General features: G+C 41.0%; 1 protein-coding gene across 4 annotated transcripts in view; it reads right to left on the bottom strand.

The window, feature by feature from the left end:
- Positions 1-25,770, bottom strand: part of PRKACB (protein kinase cAMP-activated catalytic subunit beta) — an 83,791-nt gene that overhangs the window by 53,196 nt on the left and 4,825 nt on the right. The window contains exons 2-3 of one of the 4 annotated variants that reach the window (XM_017824888.1): positions 23,043-23,235; positions 20,752-20,982 (exon numbers count right to left, since the gene is read on the bottom strand). In XM_017824888.1, the coding sequence (XP_017680377.1) occupies position 20,752 (1 nt within the window). In that variant the 5' untranslated portion in view covers positions 20,753-20,982; positions 23,043-23,235. Of the gene's footprint in view, positions 1-13,761; positions 13,849-20,751; positions 20,983-23,042; positions 23,236-25,770 lie in introns of those variants that run through there. The other 3 variants (XM_017824889.1, XM_017824885.1, XM_017824884.1) reach the window with 3 other exon arrangements.

The raw sequence follows: 25,770 nt of genomic DNA, 5'->3' as shown, positions 1-25,770 counted from the left end.
GGCAGAAATACAGAACATAATCTAGCCAAGTAACTGTTGTGCTTTCCAACCATAGGACAGTGTTGTATGATGATCTGGTTGAATTTCTAAATTGGCTGTAGTCCCAATTACTTCTTGCTGTTGCTTAAAGTGGTTTTTTTCAGGACTTCTTTTAGAAGGAATTTTATAATTTCTGGTGGGCAAGAGCTTTCAGAGTAGAACCTGATTTCTGCTGGTATGATGTTTTTTTTAAAAAAAACCCAAACATGTTTGTACTGTCTCCAGCTTGAGGTTTGAGGCTATAATTATGAAACAATCTTCTACTTGCTGCTCATGGAGTACTTACATGACCAATTTTCTTTGGCAGTAAAGCTGACTTGAAAAAATCCTGCCCTTACCAGCCCTGCTGCTCTGCTCAGAGCTACAATTTGCTGCTCCTCCTGTGCTGATACAGCTGTTCAAGGACTGCTCTGAAGTGCCACCAAAATAGTTAAGACCTTTGCCCCCACCTGGCCTGGCTGTTTTAACCCTTTAATTCCATGGACCTCACTTAAAACACTGCCCCACCTTGTGCTGGGCTGATAAAAAGCAGGGATGTGAAACAAGGGTGAAATGCTGTTGCAAGTGGATTTTGCCATCGAAAAAAACACACTTAAGTGTTTCACTGAAGGGAAGGAGAAAGCACTAGTGTTGTGTGGTATTGATCTCAGTTTTTAGATATGTTAACATGAGACAGTTTTTAATTTGAGGGACTCTTTGGAGCCTTCTCTTGAACCATAGATGCTGCTGACTGACTGAGTAATGATATGCATCACCATACCATTCTCAAATACTATCAGCAAAAGTTGTCCCATTTTTACCTACAACTGAGACCAAAACAGTTTTTGTATCATTTTAGTTCTGTTAAATGTGATTACCCTCATGGTCGTCAGAGCACAATCTATTTTGACCAAGATCACTAGTCTTCCTCTTCATATTTTTAATTGCTCCAGAATGTACTCAAGTATTTGTTAGGACAAATAAAACTGGAAGATGACTAATACATACACACTCATTTTAGATCCAGCATGTGAGTAGGCAGTAACAGGAGGAAGAGATGCACAGAACTGTGCAGCAGCACGAGGAGATGTGACAGAATCCATACTGAAGTTACCCTAAATGATACTGTAAGGCCATAGGTATAAGCATGGCAAATTTACTATGATCTTTGACAAGAAAAATGAAGGCACCTCTTGCATTTACCTTTTCTGCAGCTGAACTGAATTTTCCACTTAATGGTGAAGATACTGATTTTCTGCAGGATGTATTTTTCACTTAAAGTGAAAATAAAGTTCGTAGCCTACTGCTACGAACCCTACCCTAATGTCCCTTCTTTCAGAAGATAACTTGTAGTAGTTCTGCCTTTCTTTGTGTGAAAATAATTCCAAACAGAAAATAGTAGTTGGCTGATTTTCCACAGTTCTATTCAGAACACTATAATTTTCTCCACCAACTAAATCAACTCGTTCATTTCCACTGATACACACAAACTTACTTGTTCTGCTGCCAGTCCTGTTGTTCAGAGGACTAGCCCAGAGCACAGTGGCTGAGGAAACAGAGGAGTCGATGTTCAGTATGGAAAGCATCTAAGTGCAAGCCTTTCACATGCAGCCCCCTTGGACTTGGACACAAGAGGAACATTTTTCACAATGAGTACTCTCAGCCATTAGAATAATTTCCACAGGGAACTGGGGGACTCTTCAACAGTAGGACACTTCTAAGGTTCAACTGGTGCTGGGCCATCCTATCTAGTGCATGCTTTTGCTGAGAAAGATTGGACCAGATGACCCTCATGGTCCCTTCCAACCTGGTGTTCTATGATTCCGTGACATGTTACAGGAAAGCTGAGTGGAGCGAGTCTGTTGAGCCTGAGATTGTTTGATACCTGTGCAGCACTAGAGAGGGGTTTATAAAAAGTGACTGCAAGTTAGGGAGGACAGAATAGACAGAGATCAGGTACATTTTACAGAATAAAGCCACGGTGAGAATTTGATTCCTCTCAAGTGGTGTGACTGTAGTTGGGTAGCCTCAAGAGGGCAAGAGTTATATGAAAAACAGTTTTGATTTCTTGTTGAATGTACATTTAATAATGAAAAAGAGACTGAGTTTGGGGAAAATGTATGCTTCAGTTGCCAAAGATGGAATATGTTCAGTATATGGGCATAAGCCAAAACTATTGGCAGTTTTTTAAGTCACAGTAGCAGTAATACTAAAGAGGGAAGATGCAAGAAAATTAAGAAACAGTATAAATAGTCCCTATTAAGTATTTAGTAATTATATAGGTATCAGCAATAGCATTATAGCTTGAGGAGTATTTTTTCTCTTCCAAAATACAGAAGCACACTAGTGTTATGTGTTTAAAAAAATAATCATTGACTTGTCTCAGTGTTACTCCTCTTTGGGACCTTCACTTCTTTGCTGACAAGAGCCCATTGGCTTGCACTCCAAGAATACAACTGAACATCAATCTCCCTATTTGTGATTACATCAAAAACTACTGAATGAAAGGTAGCATTAAATTTTTTCAGGCATTTCATCACATGGCAGAGCATATTCTCTCATGAAATATTAAATTGCAGATGCTGCTGACATCTGTTATTGTTTGGGAGGTTCTTGTTTCTTTGTGTATTTGGAGGAGTGTTATCTGAATCAGAATTACACGTCTGCTGCAGCAGCAACAACTTTGCAGTATCCTCTGATAGGAAACAATATGTAACCACAACAAAAGCAGTATTTCATTTTTACAGATGTCTGAACTCACTGGGGTGGTTTTGTGGTCTAAACGTGGCTTAATTGTCACAGCATTGGATAATTTAGATCTGAACTTAGAGGACTGCTATGTGAACTACTAAAATACCGTGCTGTTTAAAAAGTACTCCCAGGTAATTGTTCTGCTCAAGTACATAAGAAAAAACAGTAAAATTAGAACAGTTTTGAAAGATGACCTACAAGCAGATATAAATCCGGTCCTTCAAGTTGTTACAATTTAAGAAGGCAAAAATGTAGTCCTAACAGTAGCCAAATCAAAACCAAAAAACACCAATCCCCCCAAACAAGCACAACAAGTGGGTGAAACTAGAGAACGTGCCAAGTATACTTGGCACCCACAGCAGAACAAAAATACAGAATGTAGCTTTGGGCATCTGGCATGAAGGCGGTCACCAGTATCCTGACCTGCAATGCCACCTCTGCAGCAACAGCGTAACTCCTGACTACAGCCTGAGGGAAGTGTAACACCAGCAGAAGATTGTTGTCCTGACACACACATGCCTCTTCCATGCAGTATTTCCGTAGGCTGCATGGCATCCAGTTCATCTTCACACCTCGCCTTGGAAAATTCCACTGTGCCCTCGTACTTCACTTCCTCACCATTTGCCCTGCCTAAACAGCAGGGGACAGGATCTCCTACCACCAGAAGAGGCATGATGCCAGGTGGATCAGCTTGTACTCTGGGCTAAATCCAGAGCCCAGCCAGGAAAAACAGGGTTGAAAGATATGAGCACATCCATAATGCTGTTCCTGGGGTCCTGAGAGCCAGCTCCCTGTGGATAAGGTGGAACACACATGTATCATGGCCCAAATGGGACAAATGGCAACCCTTACTCCAGCTTCTCCAAAACATCTTATTAAGATGCTCTTGGCTCACTTTTTTTTCTATACATTTCCCTTCTAAGGTTCTACACGATGCAGGATCTCTTCATCAATTCCACTGCTCTGACCAAGCTGCAGCCAGGTGGAAGAAGCTTTTCAGGATGCCCTGATACCTGTGGTATTTACTTTGACCTCCTCAGGAAGAGCATCCCTGGCCAGCAGTTATCAGCTCCCTTTTCTGAGATGGGAGAACAGGGACAAGACCCAGAACATATTCCACTTAGTGCTCCCTTTGGCTCCCTCCTTTTACATTTCTTGATCCACACTCCTTTTACCAGCTGCTGCCTGGTTTTTCTCCATCCTCTTTTTCTCTAGTTTCTCATTCTCAAGAAGGGCTCTAATGTTTTATTAGGAATAAATTGATATCTGTTCCTAAGGAAAAAGCCAACAGAAGCAGTGACTCAAAGCAGCTGCTTAGCAAATGCAAGAAGCAGGCATGCACTGAACATTTCTCACGCCACACACAGTTTTACAGATCATGTCCTCTAACTATTCTGGATAAGAAATGTCACTTACACAGCAATTACATAATAATCCTTCACATGGACATCATTCCATCCTTGTCAACCTTTTTCTGAGTGCTCATCTGAGATGCGAGTTGTTTGATGCTTGTCACCAACAAACGGTAATAAATGAAAACAGGAGCAGGAAAAAACCAGACTGCGAACACATTCAAAGTTCAAGAATGTCCTACCTTAGAGTTCAATATAAAAAACCCTAAGTTAATATGCAAATGAAATAAATTTTGCATTTGAATATTAAATGAGCAGTTGGATAATCATGTAGGTACAAGCAAAAGACCCATCTTCACAGAAAGCACATCATAACAACTGGCCAAATTTAGACAGAAATGGGACTTTTCCTTAGGTACTAGCACATTCCATGTGAAAAACTGAAGCTAATTTTGTTTTGTGTCGGGTTTGCATCTGATCATTAGTCCTCAGGAAATGCAAAGAGGAAAGAAATTTGCTAATTTGCAAAAGAACCTGGAGACGCCCAAAGAGCCACTACAAAGCACTATACACTCTCAAGGTCCCGGGCGATTCCACATCCCATGAAGCTGCTGTACACTTAAACAAACTGCAAAACTTATTTGTTTCGCAATTTGATATTCACATTTGCCATTAAATTAAGCTAAATGATCTAGCACATCGTTTGACTCTGAGGTTCAGTTCACATAAACACGGAGCACTAACCTGTAGATTTTTCAGAGAATGCAGCCTGCCCACGGGATGCACCGGTGCAGCCTCCACAGCTTTACAGTGCTTACCCCATAGTTCCCTAAGCAGAGGAACAGTGCTGGGATCTGCAGAGCATGCACAGCCCTAGAGCTCAGTGAGACCCCCACTTCTCACTAAACAAGTTTTCACAAGGAGCAAATGTACAGCTGAAGTACTAAAGGTTTAAAAACTGCCCAATATAAAATAGTCCTCAACAAGTCAATGAAAAAATCTCCTTTTATCATAATGACACCAGTTAGAGGGAAACGCCATGATCTTTCAAATGGGCTTGGCATGATTTTAGCTATGTAATGCTTTTCCTCTCTCTCTCAGCACCTACCCCATTTTTCAATGACAAACCCTGATTAAAACCTCCATCTCCCACATTAATCTATGGATTGGCTAATAAAATGCTTGAATACAGGCAATTTGCATTAAAAACTTCATCTTAATGACAGACTTTGGGTGCAGTTAAGTCACATTTTTGCCCTGTGCAGAGTCAGGCTAGATTATCATATGCTTAACAATCACAATTTACATATACAATGCACCTATTACTGCTCCCTACTACAAGACAAAGAACTTCAAACTGCTTCACGTTATAGTAATCAAAACTAGCCTTAATTAATATTACAATGCACCTGCTGATGTACTGGAGTACATACACCCCTAATTATGTCATTTCATGAGAGGGGAAAGCAAACGGACTCTGGGCACAGGCAAAGTAACAATCTTTCCTATCTTTCAAGTTTCCATCTTTGTGCCAGAAATGCACTTTCCTTTGTTTTTATTCCTTGAGCCACAGAGCAGCTGTGGATGTCTGTGAGTTTACAGACAAGCGTTAGCAGCAAGTGCAGTTGGTTAGCGAGTACACACTTCCTGGAAACAGCTTAACCTGAATGAAATAAAACATACAAAAAGTTCCTGATGTCCTCTGTTTAAATATTATAGTATTTTAACAAAAGGGTACAAGTTAACAAGAGGCAGAGGAATAACAGAACTAATGCTTACCTTTACAAATCACCCAACAGATTAGACGTTCATTCATCTAGCAGTGTGATGAAGGAGGATTTTCTATGTCTTTTGTTTTAATATCACAGGTAAGATATCTTGCTATTCAGTGTTAGCCTATCACAGAGATATCATATCTCTCTGAAGAAACAGTCAGTGCAAGGTAGAACAGCACCTCTCTGCCCTTCCTAACGGGACAATTTGGCTCAAAACTGCTCATCAGTCTTTCTCTGGTAGTGAACAGTTACGTCACAGAAAAGACACTTTCTCAGAATCTGGACATCCGTTTGGCTCTAACATGCACCCCTGACTTTCTGAAAAGATTTTCTAAAATGCACAAAACTATTGCTCAGAACTACAGACAGATGATACCCAATGTAAGGAACTGGTTGTTTATTCTGAAGTCACAAAAATTGTGGCCATTAAACCCCCCCCCAAACATAATAAATGCCAAAATCCAAAACAACAAGGTATTTCCACACCTTTGCTGCATGGCAGAATGTGAAGCAGTTGGCCTAACCCTTACTAGGTGTTTATCATGGAATATGCAGCAGAACTCATTCTATCCGAAACCAGTGAGCCCCTTGTCCCTCTGGGCAGGGAAAAGCAGAAAATAGTTTAATGCAAGAAATAAAGACTTTGGTACTTGGTTTGAATATTAAATTGGCAAAAAAAAAAAGAAGCTAAATACAAAATGAAAAATAAAACAAAAAATTCTAAAACAAATTCTAAAATATTATTTTCTTAAAAATTCACCTGATAATTATAAAGACAGAAACAAGCAACGTTTTGCTCTATTTTTCTCTATCTTCACATAGCTCTAAATGTCCAACTGCTAGGTGCTAACACCTCTCCCTGAAAACTTGAAGTCTTTAAGTAATTCATTATATGAACAAAGACAGATGGGAAAGTGGTAGTTTGGAGTAATCATTTTTCCAAGGAGTTAGTAGAGTGAGGTCTTAAAGAGCTCAGCGCTAAGAAAATACACTCCTTTTTCTTGCCACCGGACTATTTCATTGCCAACAGCGCTTCCAGTGCCTCCTTTGAATCTGTCTCTTGCCATCTGACACCTCAGTGAATTGATTTGCCGTGCAAAATAATTATGGATAAAGCAAAGAGATAAAACCCACATAGTTTTCTGCCTATGTAAAACAGCTTTACAATGGATCAGAAAAACACGTGAATTGTGACCCGTGAAGGGTCTCGGAATAAAAATGGATTTTTCAACAGTGCAAGTCACCAGATGGGCTCAGCTGTTTTGTGAAACCTCAGTCTTAGCGGACGTTCTTCTGCGGAGATGCTGAAGAAACAGCGAGTGAGATGCCAAAGAGAAAAGCCAAGACGAGCACTAAGAGACTGGTGTTTACCACTGCTCATTCCCAACACCACAGGCAGGGCTACCCCAGCATCTTTCTTTTAGCTCCCTGCACAGCATACCCTCTAAAGTGCTGTCCCAGTTCTCCTGCTACACAAACTAAGAGTCTCCCTTTCATCTTTATTTCCCATCTGTTTGTATTCACCTTATTTTCCAAAACAGAACACGCGAGTTTCAGGGAACAAATTTTGTTGTGTTTCTACAAACAAAATAGGGTCCTAACTCATGAACACCAGGATAACACAAATAAATAAAATCAGAGAAATGTGTGTAATCCTTTCCAGACAACAGCAGGAAAAGAAAAAAAAAAAAGGAAACAAACTGATTTTGTCTTCTAGTTTTGCAACTCTAAGACAACGCAATCCTCACTTTACTTACCTCCTCACAGCTCCACTGCTACTTTCCCATTCCACAGGAAACACTTCTACCTCACACTGTAGAAACTGCTATGGTAGGAAAATCCTTGCAGCACAGCCTGAAAGCACAGCAGCACAGCCTGAAAGCACAGCAGCACAGCCTGAAAGCACAGCAGCACAGCCTGAAAGCACAGCAGCACAGCCTGAAAGCACAGCAGCACAGCCTGAAAGCACAGCAGCAGGCCAGGCAGCCCTGCTCGGTGCCCGCTGCCCAGGCTCTGCTCAGTGCCCGCTCTCCAGGCTCTCCCCGGTGCCCTAACCCAGCTGCACTGCTACAACTGTCTGCTACCTGAGGGGAACTGGAGCAGGAAGCTGATCCAGGTTAACCAACGTCCTTTCTGCTTTCCCTTTTCTGCAGGGTTATTTTTAACCTAGATCAATCTCAAATTCAGTTCACCTTGTTGTCTCAAACAGTTGCTCCAGCACACTTGAGGGCACAGAGGCAAGAAGACAAGTGGCAGGGGATAGAAAAGCACAACTGCAACTAAAAGAAATGCCTGTGAAATAGAACCTTGCACCTGTAACAAAACAAAGCTTGAGAGCTTGACTCTTTACCAAGTTCCAGCACTAAATTTCAAAAGTTTATACGGAAAATCCCCACTGACTCAAGGTTCCTAACACTGAAAACACTGCAAGCTTAAATGCTAGAAGCACTGATTAAAAAAATACAGTCTACTCAGATCTGATCTAGAACTCACCTGCGGTATAGCAGAAGCAATTTATTTATTAAACCAACAGCTGCAGTTTGGGAAAAAAAAAAAAGCTTGTGGACAAACAAGTCCTTCATGATCTCTGGTAAAGACGCAGGCAAAGCACAAAATCTGACAGCCATCCAAAAGCCTTTCCACAGCTCTGTCCAAAGGAGAGACATGTCAGTTAGAGAAGAACTTCACTACCTGGAGGCTCCCTGGCAGCCTGGCACGGCGTGGGCACAGCCCTCTGCCCCGGCAGGGTGGCCCTGCAGTGTTCCAGCCCTACGTCCTGCTCTGTCCACATCCTGCTCCCTGTACCCATGAGATGGGGAATTTTTGCAGCATAGCCCTAATTAGGCTAAGGAACAAAGTGACTGTTGCTAAAAATAGAAGAAATATGAGTATTTTTCAAGATATTGCTTTTGATTGTGCAATTTCTACAAATGTGGATATATGGATAAATGAACAAACAGTAAAGACACCCAGGAACAAGGGAATGTCAAATAATTTAAAATATTCTGTCTTTAAAGCAGCCTGAGCCTGTAATAATGGCCTAACCACAACACCTAAACACAAACTAATTCGTCACTTGGAGGTTCTTGTGACCTTTTGTAATGCTACCACGTGGCTATCACTTATTGAGGGATAACCTCTCTCTTTGCTAGTCCAAGATGTAGATAAGTATTTTGTTTTGAATCCAAGCAGAATTTTCAGATGGTGCATACTGGTAGTCTTACAATGGCGATTACGACAAAGGAGTTTTCAGGTATTTCTTCAGCAAGTAATTATGACTATTTCTGATATTCATATGACAGAGTTCCTTACTGCTGAAACCTACCTGACCAATAAAAAAATACAAGACCAAAAATATTGGGAAAAAAGCTTTAAATACATTTTGTAGAGATATTAACCATGGAGACCATTCCAGCATCAGTGGAATATATATTATTAATTACCTTTTATACAATATATACTATAGCTGATGTTCTAAAATGTGTAAACAAGGCTCCAACAGCTACCATTTTCAAAACCAGAGAGCATAAGCACAATGAACAAGAGAAAAAGATGGTATCTGTTGAACGAAACTACGCTCTGATCAAAAAAAATGAAACAAGGGTCTCTGGAAAAGTGACAGAGAATCAGCAACCATGGGATAGCAATGGATATGGAGTTTTTCACCTCTACTTCCCCGATTTTAATCTAATCAAGGTCAGCAGTGACAGAGCCTTGCCTCATCCAGTCTTCACAATAAACAAATTTGTGGTGTCTTTTGGTCCTTACTGAGTCAATAGCAGAATGACCCAGCACTGAATGCACATGAAAAATAAAAAATAACTCAATTCTTAAAAAATGTACCCTGAGGAGGTTAAAGTCTACTGGGAAAAGAAAAAGAAAAAGGCTGCATCTTCCTGTCAAGCACACTTCAAAGGAGCACTACTTACAGAATGATTGTAAGAGTTAAAAAGGAAAGAGTTGACTATAATAGGAACTCTGTCATACTGAAGATACTGTAGTGGGAACACTTTGAGGAGGAGGAGGAGTGAATGAACATAAAACTCACGTGCAGAATACACATCACACACGCTGTACTTGGCTATTTAAAGACCACAGAAGTCAAAGTTAGTAAAATCACGTTAGATTAATAAATTCCTCACGCACTGCAAGCTGGAGATCTGGCTACCAGGTAACAAGATACGTACACAGCATTATGCTTTGAAAATTGTGTAGTTTACGTTTAAAATACATTTTAAGAGCAATTTGCTACCACATATTGCTACAGAAAGAGCAGCAAGGGCCATCTGAATCCCAGCAAATAGAACTCAGAAGCCAAACCCATCCATTTTCAAAATCTATTGGAAAAAGAGAAAGCATACAAATCTTCCAGTCACCAAAGAGTGTACTCTAATCCCCGGGTCTCTAACCCAGCTTGGTGATCACAAAGAAACAGAAAATATCACAGCTAAGTGTTCTTGAGTTGGGAGGGAGGGGAAGGCAGAGGAACAGCGGGGGACTGGGGGGGGGGAAGCAGGAAACAAACAAAAAATACCCAAAAAAAACCACAAACAAAACACCAGGGGAGATTACTATTCATTTATAGACAAATTTCTTGCTCTCATGTATGACATTATCTTGCACATCTAAAGGGGCAAATAATTCAGGGCCATACATCATCATTACTTTTAAAAATCTGTAATATTGAGTTAACTGAAGAAAAACACACACAAAACTTTCTACAAACTATACAATTTGCTGGCCTGACATTCCTTCTACTTTAGAAAGAAGTTCTAGCAAAGTTACAACATTTCTGTTTCATGTAATCAATAACGATCTTAAAAGTAACAGATTCACTTACTGAATTTAAAAGTTACTATGTGGCCATTTTTAAACCTAAGACACGGATTGTAGTTATGTTTCATGCTACTTCAACAAATAATTCCGAGACAATGAATAATAATTAAGCTAACATTTTCCTATATTAATCACAACAAGCTAAGGTAGACTCCCTGTAGCCTTTTTAACAAAATGTAACCTGCTACATGTTGACATTTTTAACTTCTAGGTTGAAAAGAAGTTCTCAACTACTGTAAATTGAGCAGCTGAAAAAATCCCAACAAACAGTGAAGTGAATAATTAAATTAATATTAGGATGAGGGATCAAACTTAGAATAACTTTTATGGCAACTAATAATTCTGTCTTCAGATTTCAAAAGACAGATACTTGTATTACTCTTCTAAAGGGCTCTAAGAATTTGCAGGCTGCTGTGCCCCATAGAAAACCAAGAAGCTGTTTAAAATGGGTACACCTAAGCTTCTCTTTACTAAGGGATAATTTTTAATTTTGGTCCTCCAAATCAAAATCCAATGCACATTAGGAGAACCTGGAGCAGAAGGGCATAGAAAGAAGGATGTAGCAGATTACACTGAAGCTTTCCATCTCCTGTATACACACAAGTCTCTTGCTCTTCCTGCTACACAAGCCCAGTTCACTCTTTTGGTGGCTAAGCTTGAGAAACATCACCTGCATTCAGATTTCATTCACCTGCAACTTCTGTCTAGAAATACTCCAAAACTTTTGCTCCAGTCTGCTACTGGTGTTCACATACAAATGGTTTTATTCCACTTCATAGCCTGAGTGAAGTAACAAGTATTAAAGGTATTTGAATACATGAAAAACTAAAATAAACAAGAAGAATAAAAGGGCCACGCTTAGGTGAACAGCATTTACTGTGCTGACCGCAGACAGTGAAAGAGGTCTCAAATTACACTTCATGAACTAGTAAGTATAGTTATCAGGGGAAGCTGTGTTACCCTTCATTGTTCTTTCTGGGACCTCAGCATGTCCTTGATCCACGCAATACCATAAGCTTCATGAGTGGATCAAGGGCATAACATCACCTTTACAATTCAAACCTGGATATTTATCTGTTACCACTTCAAACAACTTCATTTTAAGTGTCCTGAAGTCTGGAATATACGCTACTGAGGACACTTAACACGCAAAACTGGAAACCGGCACCACAAGGCAAACATAAATCAGAAATATTAAACCTCCATCACTTTTTATGTTTCTTTAGTTTTTAGTTGCCATGTATCATTTGAATAAATTACAATCAACATTTACTGATAGTAAACCAAATGTTGCAACTAATAGTTTATTGTGTGTATAGTCTTCATATGTTATTGATATTCCATAGTAAATGAATAAGTCTTTCCCAGCAGTATGTCACTGATGACCACTTTTTTCTCCAAGTTACAGAAGTTGTATCATTATAGAGCTTTTTGCTGCTAAATATACTGAGTAACTGAACGTCTGAGATTGATGTCTGTAGCAGCAATTCATTTTTATGCTGTTATAACAAAGGGAGAGAGAGAGGAGTTCAAAAAGAAACTCCTTCTGCAACTTAAAACCCACTGTATTAGGTAATAAGAGCAAAGAATTAAAATGGAAGTAAACACTGTGTGTTGTGTTATTTAACTGCACAGACTAATAGCAGCAGAGTTATTGTGAAGTCCTTCGAATAATCCACCCTCTCTCTCCACACATATCTTTATAGGTAGGCTAAAATACTTCCCCTCAAAAATTAATGCACTCAGCTAAATATATAAAAAAGCCCCAAACCCCTAAATAATAGTGGTCAAATACTCATAACATACTTGGATTGTGAACTCTATAATAAGAGTGAGATAAGAGGCAAGAACGGAAAGACAAAACCACATGTCAGAGCTGGGTGGGCCAAGCAGAGCCCCCGGCCCCACAGCTGGAGGCACCCATGCAGATCCCTGGGAAGGCAGAGGAATGCTGTGTGGGCAGGCACTGGCCTATGCAAATCGGGTTACCCGGTTCTACCTCAGACCTCAACAGTAAACAGAAAAAGAGTAAACAAATTAAAAAAAAAAAAAAGTAACTTGGATGTTTAAAGTCCTTTTCCATTTTAATGCCCAAGGAATTTCCAGTAACAAGGGGTATTGTTGTCAGAACACTGAGCTTGCACAACTGCCTGCTCTCCATCTCTTTTCTCTTATCCATCACAAACATACCCAAAGTTTTTCATTAGAAGCGAAGTTAAGGAAGTTATCTTACTAAAAATAAAGTCTAGGCATTTTTTCCGAACAACCGAATCGACTTTATATAATTTAAAGTTGTGCTGAAATAATTCGACGGGAAAAAAAACCTCAAACCCCAAACAAAACAAACGAACAGGAACACCAGCATAAAGCTCCCTGCCATGGCGAGTTCGGATCAATGCTTTTGTCTTCCATTTTACCCAGGGCTCAGGAGAGCAGCGTTGCACCGAGCGCTCTCCCGGCGCGCTCCCGAGCCATGTAAACACGCCCGGGGCCGGGGCCGCGCCGCGGGGTCACCGGGGCTGCACGATGCGGGCGGGCACACGAGTTTCTGACCTATATTCCCCGCAGCGAGATGAAAACCCTCCCGCCGCAGACGGAGCGCGGCGGGCGAGAGGCCTCCCCCGCCGGCAGGGTGTGTTCGGGGGTGGGGAAAGCGAGCGGGCCGGGGCGAGGATGGAGGCTGGAGGCAGGCGGAGGCGCCGGCACCTGCCCGCCGACACCGCGGCTCCTCCTCCGCCGGCGCGGGCACGGACACCTGCTGCGGGACAGCCGCGCGGCCAGCGCCGGCCTCGGCCGGGCCCGCCCCGCCGGTTCCGCGAGCCCCCGCGGCGGGGCCGGGGCCGGGCGCGCTCCCCGCGCAGGCCGCGCCGGGCCGGGGCCGGGCCTGGCGGGGCGGGGGGCTCGGCCCGAGGCCGCGGGGCCTGCGGCGGCGCGGGGCGGGCGCGCCGGGCCCGGCCTCGGGCCCTCCTCCGGGAGCGGCGCCGGGAGGAGGAGGCGGGCGGAGGCGGCGGCCGGTCCCTCTCACTCACCGCTCTCGATCTCGTTGCCCTTCTTGGCGGTGGCGGCGTTCCCCATGGCCGGGCCGGGGCGGGGGCGATGCCGGGCGGAGGCCGGGCCGGGCTCGGCTGGCGGGGCGGCGCGGCCCGCGGGCGCGGCGGCGGCGGCGGCGGCGGCGGAGCTGCCCTGGCCCCGCGCTGGGTCTCTGTGTCTCCGGCCGCCGCGGAGGAGGAGGCGAGCGCTCTGCCCCCTCCCCCGCCCCGCACTCGGCGGAAATGACGGCCGGGGCGGCGCCTCCTCCCGCTGCGCCGCCCGCGGGGGCGCCGCCGACCACGGCCCGACCACGGCCCGGCCGCTGCCGCTGCCTCGGGCGGGGGCGACTCCGGCCGGCCCGGGGCGAGGGCCGCGGGAGCCCCGGGCAGCGTCCCCCGCCCGGCGGCGGCTCCTCGCGGGGGCAGGACCGGCGGGGGCCCGCGGCCTCCCCGGCCGCCTCCGCAGCCCGGGCCTGGCGGGCGGCGGCCCCGGAGCGCCCCCGCTGCCGCAGGGCAGGCCCGGCCCGCCCGCGGGGCCGCGGCGAGGGCGAGCCCGCCGTGCCCAAGGTGACCCCGCGAGGCCGCGGCCCTGCGGCGCCGCCCGCCCCGCGCTCCGAGCATCCCCGGGGACACCCGCCGGGGCCCGCGCCCAGCGGGCGGACGGGAGGGAACTCGCACTTGCCGCCTGTTCACTGACTGTTTTTACGTGGCTCATCAGACTATAGAAAAAAAAACCGTAGAAAGTAAGCGGGTTGCCAGGAAAAAAAAATTTTTTCCTCCCCCCCTTTAGCTGCCACCCATCATAAATAGCTACAGCTACGCATTTTCAAGCGGTATTGTGACTTTCAAGTCGATGATAGCTCTCTTTATATATTTACCATATGAAACACTTTGAGCGTTTTAGCTCTGGAAGGAAATGCTTATAAAAAAAAAAAAAGGCTCTGTTTTATGTGAGGAGAGTGGAGAGCAGAAGTGCTAATCTTATGGATCACAAACTATATATTCTGCCAGGACAATGTATGTCATACCCATGTTTCTGGCAGCCTTCTTTCCACAAGGCTGCAGGAATTGCTGTGGCAGCAGCCGTCCAGGCTATCATCCTTCACAGAGGGGCTATCAAAATCCTCTCCCAACACCGTGGGCTGTCACAGCCCAATACTGAATTTCCTTGTTCTCTAAGACAGGATTTTATACATATACATTAATGCCCACTAAAGCACATACTTCTAGGAACTTTCTGGTCTCCTGAGACTGTGCAGTGGAGTACATTGTATGTGAACACTGGGCAGATTTAGCCAGCGTGTGGCTCTACCTTGACAGTTGTACAAACTGCCTGTATTATACAGCTGCAAAGTTTTGGGAACACTAACCAGAATTATCTTGATGTTTTGCAGGTTGAGGTTTGATCAATGAACTTTTCAGTTAAGGGACTTTCTCTTGATTTTGTTCACCTTTACACTTGCATTATCCTGATCTGTGTGAAACTACTTGCTTCAGGGGAGTACCTGTGCTTCTGTGATTAAAGAAGCAGTCTCTGAGGAAGCCAGGTCTTTATTGCTTTGAAGATCAGAAAGAAGATGTAGACATGGTGAGGAAATAACCTGCAAACCATTGGAGGCGGTGAAGCTGCTAGTGTTGAAGAGAGCTGTCTCATTTTGCGTTCTTTAGGCGCTTACCCAGAGGTTCAGTGATTAACTGGTAATTCACTGCCAAGCAAAGGCATGTAGTTTGCAATGGCCAGATCTGTACCAGGAGGAGAAGTTAAGCATGGGAAAAGGAGAGGGTGCTTTTGTCATCTGTCATCTTGATCACTCATACAATGACAAAAAACAGAAATCTGAGATGCTGTAGAGTTTAAATAAATATCTGAAGATGCTATCTCAGATAGGTGAAGATCTTATCCCAGTTTTAAACATTTTCCCCGCTCCAGCCATCATCATTTTCGTTTTGGCCAGATTGAGTCTGAGTCAGCTGATTTTCATCCAGGTGCTGACAGGCATTTTGATATCCTTGAGAAGACAGCAGCAGCATCACTAACAAATGAGATGTGCTGCAGCCTCTTTAGCATATTCTTGTCTTTACAGCTCATCCCTTCGCTAGGCAATTATGCTGCAGAGGCTGCACATGTGGGGATCCCCCAAGGTCCAATAGTCATTACTGCCCTTTGGGATTTAGTGGACACGGATCAGTTGGTCATTGCATGTACTCCAGCAAAATCCTACATATACACATCCAGCACCACATATATATATGTGCACCAAAGCAATGACACTGGTTCTTAAGTAAGCACGTGCTCTGAATGCACATGGAGCACTGATGGATTTGCATAAATGCTTATACCCAAGCACCCTCCTAATCAGAAACATAACAAATATAAGTCAACTGTGCTGTGAAACAATAAATGAACCATTTCCACGGTCCTGGCATTACACATCTCAGCAAAGATAACCAAAACAAGGAATTAGGGCTGGACATTTGTATTCTCATTCACACCACTTACACATATGCTATATTAACAAGTTAATACTCATTGATTGCAGAGCATACTAATGTAGTATAGGTTATAGATGTTATGTATATATAATTAGCATTCAGACTGTCAACTCTTATTCTAGCCCTAATCTTCAGTTGCCTTAATTTTCTTATATAAAATCCTTTTATGCTGAAATGTCTCGTATCACTGCTCATACAAAAGTAGTTTGTCTTCTTTCTTTCAAGACAATTGATTAAAAAATCAAATCATGCAAATACGAAAAATGTTTTCTTTGGGTATGTTAAAATATTTCACTGAGAGTGCAATCTAAAAAAATTCAAATTCCATTTGTTTTGCTGATCTGTATGAGATTTTAAAAAATATACTCAGCTCAGCAGTTTTACAACTCTGTGCATTTAATGATGGAGCTTCAGTGACTCTCAGCAGGTTTTCATCCACTTTTCTATATATTTGTTGGGAATCAACAATATCAATTAGGAATATCCTAGTAAGACCAGTCTTTTTCTCTGATAAAGCTGAAAGCTCTGTAGCAGATGTATAGTTCCCTCATGAAACTCACAAATTTTACTCTACATAGACTTAGAACTAAAAATGAGAGGATCATTTCAGGACAGAAAAGATAAATTTCTGCTAGATCAAAGATTCTCACGTGCTTTTAATAGAAATCACCTGTTCCTATGGTAATGACTTTTGGAGCCACATATCATTTCACTCCATAATAATTCTGATTTCTAGATGAGATAGCAGCATTTCTGTAGCAACTACAGCAGTTGTTTTCAATACACATTTGAAACAAGTCACTAAATTTAAATGATTATGCATCTTCTTTTTCTTCTCTGGCATTTAAGGTGTGCCTGCATTGCAAGGGATTGGCATACACAGATTGATGGGTTTGCCCATCTGTACTAATAATTCTTACCCTGAGGGCGTAGGCTCTGCTCGGGTTATGAATATGTACCTGCCTTAGTTGTAATTCTCTTTTTATGGCCAGCCTGCCTTACCATTGCAGCAGTGCCCGTAAACTGCAGGGTTTGAATACCATTAGACTGCTCTTCCCCAAATCCCACATTCCTGCATTTTTGAATACCCCTAGCAGCCTCCTTCTCTGTTCCTAAACAGACTGATATATTTGGCACTTAACTCTTTGTTTTCCTTTCAGGTTGTTCCAGGCTCCTGGCACATTTCCCGCTCTCAGCTAACCCCTGCTCTGCCAGCGTGGGATGTTTTTCTAGCAGGTTGCTAACGTGCCAAGAAGCATATGTATCTCTTTGTGAACATGGAAGATATTTTCCAAATTTTACAGCTTCTGACCCAGAAACAGGAATATTCATCACTGCAGCATAATTTCAGATCTGCCAAGAATATATCAATTATGTCGTGTAGGCGTGCTAAGGGAAAGGATGAAAGCAGGAGTACAGCGATTTCCCCTGCTCCTCACACCAGCTACACAGACAGCAATAAACCACAGCCTTGGGCAGGTAAGGCCAAATCCATTGATGCCAAATTCAGTCCTGTTGAGGCCCCACCCGCTCAGAGAGGAGTAAAAGGTCTTACATGGCTTTTCCACAATATCTGAGATTGTCAGCCCCTGAATCCAAGATGAAATTAAAGCAGCTTGGCCAAGAACTTTCTCTGCCAGATCTGAAAAATGTTCTTCAATGCCCTTCAACTGGGAATCCAAATGGAATCTGGAGCCTCAGGAAAGTGTTCCAAACACCATAATTTTGAGGGACATTTTGGTTCAAAGGAGGGAGTCTTAATTAAGGGCAACTTGGGCTTCCTTCAGTATGGCGAGGTACACTTAGAGTAAAAAGCTCCAAAGAAAGTTTACACCAGCAGCCAACACTTCACTACTGCCACCCTTCCGTCTTGGCATGGCATGTTTCCCAAATGTTTCCCAAGGTAGCCAGTGATCAAAAACACCCCATGTAAATATAAAAGCAAGGGATTTATATATTTCCTTATTGATTTTTAACTACAGTTCACCACAAACCCCTCAAGAGCCCTAAAGTTGCAAGGTGGGGTTTTTTTCCTGATGTTTTAAACTTATTTAAAGAAATTGGTACTATGCTTTTGCCATCAGTATTGCCCCTTGACAAGAGAGCATTTTACCAAATTTTCTATGGATAGTGACTACATATTCAGTCATAGGAAGTGGCAGGTGCTGTCTTATGATCAACGTCCTGCTGAGTAGACGTGTTTTTTTCAGAGATAAACTACAGACGTCCTTAGTGGGCAAGTGCAGCTGCTCAGTTCTCGGCCTTTATCTCCCACGATCATTGGGCTCAGTGGGTGTAGTCTCTTCATATCAGCCAGGCAGCACTTTGGTCAGTTGCTTGTAACTGTTCTGCAGATTATTCCATATTTGTAGAAGATACTGCCTGCAAATTTGTGATTCACAAGAAATTCCTAATTACTGTTACAGAAAATTCATACTGACCTGTCTCTGCAACTGGCTTTGTGATCATTTTGTGGGTATCTGGCTGGCATCAGGCTCATTTAAAAAATTTCCTTATTTGCATCAAGAGAAGTCAATGATCTTAAAGGTCTTTTTCTGACCTAAATAATTCTATGATTCTGTAAGTTCTTTGCTGTTCTACACAGGTGTTCCAGGTTTTTTAAGTCCATGATAGATTGCTCAGCCTAAGAAAAGCAAGATATTTTACATTATCTTGATTTGCTGCACTTCTGAAAAATTGATTTTGTACACATTGAGTAGAGGAAAACAAACAAACAAACAAATGCATATTTTGTCTTGTATTTTTAGTAGTTTAGCAATATATTTGTTTTGCTGCATGTGAACTATAGAAGGAATGAAACATAAATCAAAATTGATGATATAGTTGTCTGACATTAGATTCTCATTTAGTCACAGAGATTTGAATAGAAATTTGACTTCTTATCTAGTCAAAGTTATTTTAAAATGCATAGCTCTTAAAAAACCTGTATAGTAAACCAGTTTCAGGGGAGTTGACTTAATTATCTGCATGCTTACCATAATTGAGAGGTGACCAATATTTTACTGATGATTGTTTGTTCTTACGTATATTGAGACTCTGAATCACTTACCTTCTATGGAATAAAGAAGATTAAAAACAAAAGTAGTGGTGTTTTTTAATTTATCTTCTTATGTCTTTCTACAGAGATCTCCAAGTTAATTACAGCTGTTAATTTAAAGTAGACTAAGCTATGTTAAATGCCTCAGTATCTATTTTTCTTCAGAATTAAAAATGACCTTAATTCAATGTAGCCTACCTCACTTTGGAAGTGAAATAAGCTAGGTTAACTGAAGGTCATTTTAATTCTAACTAGGAGAGTTCACACAAAGAGTTCACCAAGTTTTGTACATATTCTGCACCCAATAAGTGAGTAATGATGAGGAACTAGTAGTCACATATCTAAATCTAAGCTTTATTGTATTCTGCTCAAATGCATGTCCTGTAAATTGTGTCCCACTGTCACATATCACAGTATTGGGTAAAGAAGTCTAGCTAAAAAGGTTCTTAATGTGTAATCAGCTCTTCTGCTGTAGTATCTTTAGTAGTGCCATCTAAAAATAGGAAAACAATCTAAGATGGTTTTCCTAGTTTATTATTTGTTTCTAGGAGCATATTTTTAAAACAGAAAAAAATTCACTTTCATAAACCTTTAATTTTACCCACTTGTCTTTCTACAGCCTGTTGATTTTCTCTTAGCACAGTTCTAGAAACTGGGAGTTGGGCACATATGCCTAACTGAAGGTAGTATGTCCCATTTGCTCTCATCTTTTGCTGCAAGTGTCTTCTATTCCAAAGAAAACAGTCATCCAAGGCAGCAACATGCACTTTGTTCATGGTTCAGACCTCTGGCACTTACAGTCAAAGTAATACAAGCTTTTGCTTTTCAGCATCCTCCATCTACTTTAGTTGTGTTGTTATTCCTTGATTATGATTTCAAGATCTGTGTGCTTTTCTGCCTCTAACATCTCTGTCTTACGGTATTTTGAGCTCTTGGCAATATCTAAGGTTTCAGAGCACTGTCCAGTCCAACACTTATTGAAGTACTAGTATCTTGGCAGCTTCTAAATTGCCTCATCTAGAGTCTGCTTCTCCCAGGAGTCTATTTCTGTATTATTTGCTCCACTTTCTGTTGAAAACCAGTGGCTATTTAAAGTTTTAAGGGTGTTTTTAGTATTTTTTTAATCTACAAATCTTCACCAGATCTCCCCCTGAGGCAGGTTAATGTCATGCTTTGTCGTACACCTCTAGCAGATAAAATTGTCACCCCAATCTTATAACGTACAAGATAGTTTTAAACCTTCAGGATCAAAGCATATAACATTTATATGCTTCATTTTTATTTAGACTGCAATACCCCTCATTTTTTTGTAACAGCCTCATGAATATCCTCCTTCTCTTGTGTTTTTGAGAGTTGTTAAATACACCGAATGCATCACCGCTTGCTATTTTCCAGAGGGAAACCTCCTTCTGATAGACTTGCTTTTAATAAACACTTACTGCTTTCAGATGTACACTGAAGTTCTTGCCTCCTTTCCAGTAGTTTCTGGTATTTCCAGAGTTCGAGCCTTTCAATGCTTCAATTTCTTCTCAGTGTCTTTTTTTGATTTCTTTTACTGCTAGTGCCATGAATGAGGAGTCATTCCAGGCTCGGAGAGTTTCAGTAGATGTTCGTTAATCACATGTGTCTGCAGTGCCTTTTCCTCACACTTTTAAACCAGAAAGCTAAATCTCAAAAAGAACATTTAGACCAGTAACCTTTCATTAGGAGAAATAATAAAAAAAAATTATAGTATCATATTCATAGGTGTGAATCTATTGAAAAACAGTATTGAAAACAGTAAAAGCCACTTTGCATATGAAAAAAGCAGCCAATAAACCAGTCTATAAAGTTTATTTACTATTTTTAGATTGCTTTTGGCTTATGTTTGACTGACAAAGCTAAAAGAAATATCTATGGTGCTAGCCAAGTAGAACATATTAATCCTCATTAGCATAAAGAAGTGATTATTTCAAGTAGTTGTAATGTAAATGTCAATGTAAAAGCTTTTTCCTCTCAGCTCCACAGTCTGGGAAGCCATTGGCAGAATGTGCTTTGATATGGGTAGATATTCTGCATATTTGATAGATGCATGACTGATTCACAAAGAAAGGGAAGTTGAATGTTTTCAAGCATTTTTTTAATCTCATGAAACAGAGAACTTTGACTTCCATTTGCATTTAGTCCAAGCCAGATTTTCTTTTAGCTCAGTTTCACATCTGAAATGCTGAGGTAATTTTCTAATAATAGTTGAAATAAATATAGAGCTTCCAGTGAAACTTTTATTGTTTTAATCCATATTAAAAGATGGTAACCATGTGAAATACAGTTTTTGCACATGGTATTTTGCAATTGGTATTAAGTAGTCTGATTTTAATAATTACATTTACAAGAAAGAGTTCCATTCCATTTTGTGCAAAGAGTAGATCCATTCCCAAGTAATATATTAAGACCAGTAAATGTATACATATAAAAATTATCCTCAAGAATTTCTCATTTCCAATACTGTAATTTCTTCTGAATAATTTCAGGTAAAAACAATCAATCAGGGTCTTTAACAGAGGATGTATAGAAATCTGACTGCCCTAGAGATAACATCTGCACTCATTTGTTATGCTCAGGTGCAACATTTTAACTCAGAGGTGATGGGATTTTATGTGTAGATCACTTGAAATAGCTGCTTTTTTGTCATTTGATATCTCCCCTCAAAAATCTTCCCTTCAGTCTACTTTATCACAGTAAAAGTTATCCTGTGATTTAAACATATTTTTTTTGTTCCTCCTAGTTTTACTTCTTTATATTGCTAAAAAAAATATTTCCATTCCTCCCCAAGAAATGTCCTTTTCTGTACCCCAAAGACTTAATATGCCTTTAGTCTTACACTCTGCTTTCCCCCCTTTTCTATCCCTTTTGCCCACCTTCACTCTCTCTCCCACTCTCTTCCATTTACTTGCTCTTTCCCTTTACTGTACTGCATATTTACTACCAGAATTGCTATTTTGTAAGAGGAGTTCACAAACCAATGGCATTCAGCAGCACAGTGTTTAGCATCCCTGCCTCCTCCAAATATTTGGTACATTAGATCTTATTTTCACTACTAGTGTTGAACAAAGATGCAGGCATGTCTAAATCAGCCAGAGCCCTTCCTGGTCATTAGTGAAAAGACAAACCAGGTTTCTGATCCCCTGGCACACACAAGCAGAGGCAAAGGCCATAAAAGCCATTGCTGAGGAGAAACTATTTTTGTGAAGTGTCAAATGGAATCTTGGTTTCTTCATACTCAAATGAAGTTTGGCCATCAGTGACACCAGGATGTCACCTGCAACACTGGGCCTGGGTAGGTTTTCAGGTTTTGTGCCTGTAACTCCTCATAAACTATCTCAAAGAAAATACCTTTGTTGCACCCTCTCTTTCATGGTTTTCATAAAAATTTCATCAATTTATTGAAGAGACAAGAGTATAATTAGCCATATCCACTCCATCAAAGTTAGCATGGCATGGTATATTGAATGGGCACAAAAGACATGTTAGAAATGGTTCTCTTAGGTAAATAATTTATTCCTGTAATATCTTGGAAATGCTAAATCCAGGCTGCAATTGCTCTCCTTCAGTTTAAAACACCTCCCCTATGGAGAACGAGGGAAGGATATTTTTTTTCTATTCACTGGCTTTTTGAAGGGGGAGCTAAATAGTTTATATATTGATCCTTTAACATGCAAATATTAATAACATAATCAATACCAATACTTACCATTTATGCAGTGCTTTTTCATCCACAAATCTCAGGCTTAGATAGTCAGGTGAAGCAAGAGACTTCTGAAAGTTCCAGTGGTGTTGGAGAGCAGCAATCCAATGGTAGCTGGGATCTCAAGGGACGAGGGAGGAGAAAGGCTGGAGGAGGTTCAGGCAGAGCAGCAGGACCCCTTGGAGAGGGAAGCTTCACCCTGCCACGGATAGGAGAGCATGGTAAAGGAAAGAAATACTGCAAGACAGAAGAGAAGGAGGTTTGAAAATGGTAGAGAGAGGAAAATGAACCCGGGAGAATTGGAGCACATGCAAGTGCAGAAGAAAGAAGAACAGATAAAATAGTAATAGAGGAATTGTAGAACCTGCTTCATGCAACAGGAAAATATGCAATATGGTCTTTTAAGAAAGAAAATAGGAGGAGATGGTAACCTATCTCATTTGGAGAGAAAAGGTGTTGCTTATGACTGGGAGAACCTGTGATTTTGTTACAACCTGGACGACGCATGCACAGTCCGGGTTCATCCCTGCCTGTGTCTGCTCCATGGGTGGTGCTGTCTTTTCCCTGATGGCTCTGAGTGGAGTAATTTGCAGACTTCTGGTCCAGATGCAGTCTTTTAATATATGTTTGGACAGCTGCATCACAATGGGGGCCTAATTTTGAATGAGGTCTCTGTTTTCTACCATAATTGAAATAATAAATCATAATCACTCAATAATGTTGTCACTATCACTTCTTGGACATAAAAATCCAATGAGATCATAAGAAAACATAAATTATATTAATATTATCTATTATAGTAAAAAAAAACCTACAATCCATAGTCTAAAGCAAAACACCCAATGTCTGTGTAAAGTACAATTGTAGTAGTCTTTTGTTTGTTTGCTACAACAAGCAGTTGTATCAAAGGATTTGCTGAAAATGTGCAGGATTCTCCTCCCCCGGGCTGTGTTCCTCTATGGGCAGGGCACTCTGCAGAGTTCCCTTCCTTGGCATTTTGGAGACTATAGCACAGTCAGGGCAGGCCCCTTTAAATCTCTTTGTTTTATCTGGTTGCCCAGGACAACCCCTGCAAACATCAGTGGAACAACTCGTGGTCTTCAAAAAGCTGGGACCTTGAGGAAAAGCTGGGTCATGTGGGGACAGAGATCCTGTGTAACCACACCTGTATGAGCAGCACACGTTTTTGCACAGACTTATCTTGCACATTTCTTTTTGAATTCTTTTTGCCTTTACAGTCAGTTTTAATTTGTGATATACGGCAAAAATAAACCTGTTTTTCTGGTGGCAGCTTTTTTTCTTGTTTTGTGTATTGCTTTCTGTGGTGATATAAATATTTATTGATTAAATATTTATATAAAACAAAAGAAGAATATCAGAAAGAATACTTTGACTATACAAAACTCAAAACTCCACTTATCATTTTATTTTGATAATGCTGTTTTTATTGTGCCTTTTGAGGTGACTGAGAAGGCTGAAAAGTCTATTAGAAAGCTAATTAAAAATACTCGGGAAATTCAAATAAGAGTGAAAATGGTAGCCTTCGCAATGAGTTGCCATTAGACGTAACAAATAGAGGGGTTAAATATTTGCTAGCTCATAAATATTTCAAATCTTGCTCTTACTGATATGAAACAGCAAGTTCTATCTTATACAGAATTCTGAAAAAATAACAAAAAATGAAAACAAAAAAACAATCTGGCAGTTCTGTGTCCCTGATACTTCAGAATCACTTTTTTCTCCCCAGATAATGTTTTAAAATGAGATTAAAAGTTTATCTAGTTTGCCTCCTCTCCTGGCAGAGTTTCAATACTAGCTGCTTTAGAAAACTATTACTATTACTGCTGTATGTTTTGTTAAAAGTAGTAATATAATGTTAGTATATTACTGCTTTTCCAGATTTAAAATATTATATTCTTCCTATATATCCCTCCCTTTCACTGCTGTCTATAAAATAATTGCTATCTGTGGGAAATATATAGACAGGTGAATTTGGTCACAGATGAAAACAAACTAATTTTGAACTCCATTTTATGTCTCTAATATTTAAGATTAAAATCTCCATTTAGGTTGCGTTAATATTGTAGCTCTATAACTTGTATTTGATATAAAAATACACCTCTTAAAATTTAGTTATGAAAAAACTCATATTATTTCATATGTAAAACCCGTGGTTCTGTGATTAGATGATGAAAAAAGTCTGAAGTAGTAACTTTATTAGACTAACTGGATCTCACAAATGAGTATCAAGCTGTTTGGAAGTTTTGGTTGAATCCTGTGAATGTCATTCTTCCCCTCATTTTCCTGAGAGAGGAAAAGGCAGTTAAAGCAATTCTTGCTTATGTAATCAAAATTCATGTCATCTTAAGTCTTACATAGCCTTTCAAATGAGAACAAAGTAACCAGAATATATAAATGAGTCAAAACAGGGTAAAATGCAGAACAATTAAACTGAATGTGAATTTAAATCCTGTGTAACTGTGGTTGGAACTCTGAATGGTAAAATCTTCCTGGAGCTGCAGATTTCAGTGCATTTTTTATAAAATGTGAAGTGTCATTTCTCTTCTACAAACTGTGTTGAAGGAGACTTTTTTAGTCTGACATAGGAATAGGATGGGACTCGGATTGTAGCAAACCCATAATCTGCCACTGTCTGCTCTGGATCATCAGCTGAAAAACTCTTTATTTTTAACAGAAGCACTGTGCTTTAAAGAAATAAGGGTTAATATCAGGC

The sequence above is a fragment of the Lepidothrix coronata genome, unplaced genomic scaffold (genome assembly GCF_001604755.1).
Source record: "Lepidothrix coronata isolate B3197 unplaced genomic scaffold, Lepidothrix_coronata-1.0 Scaffold114, whole genome shotgun sequence".
Lineage (NCBI taxonomy): Eukaryota > Metazoa > Chordata > Aves > Passeriformes > Pipridae > Lepidothrix > Lepidothrix coronata.
This window is presented reverse-complemented; position numbering and strand designations above follow the sequence as displayed.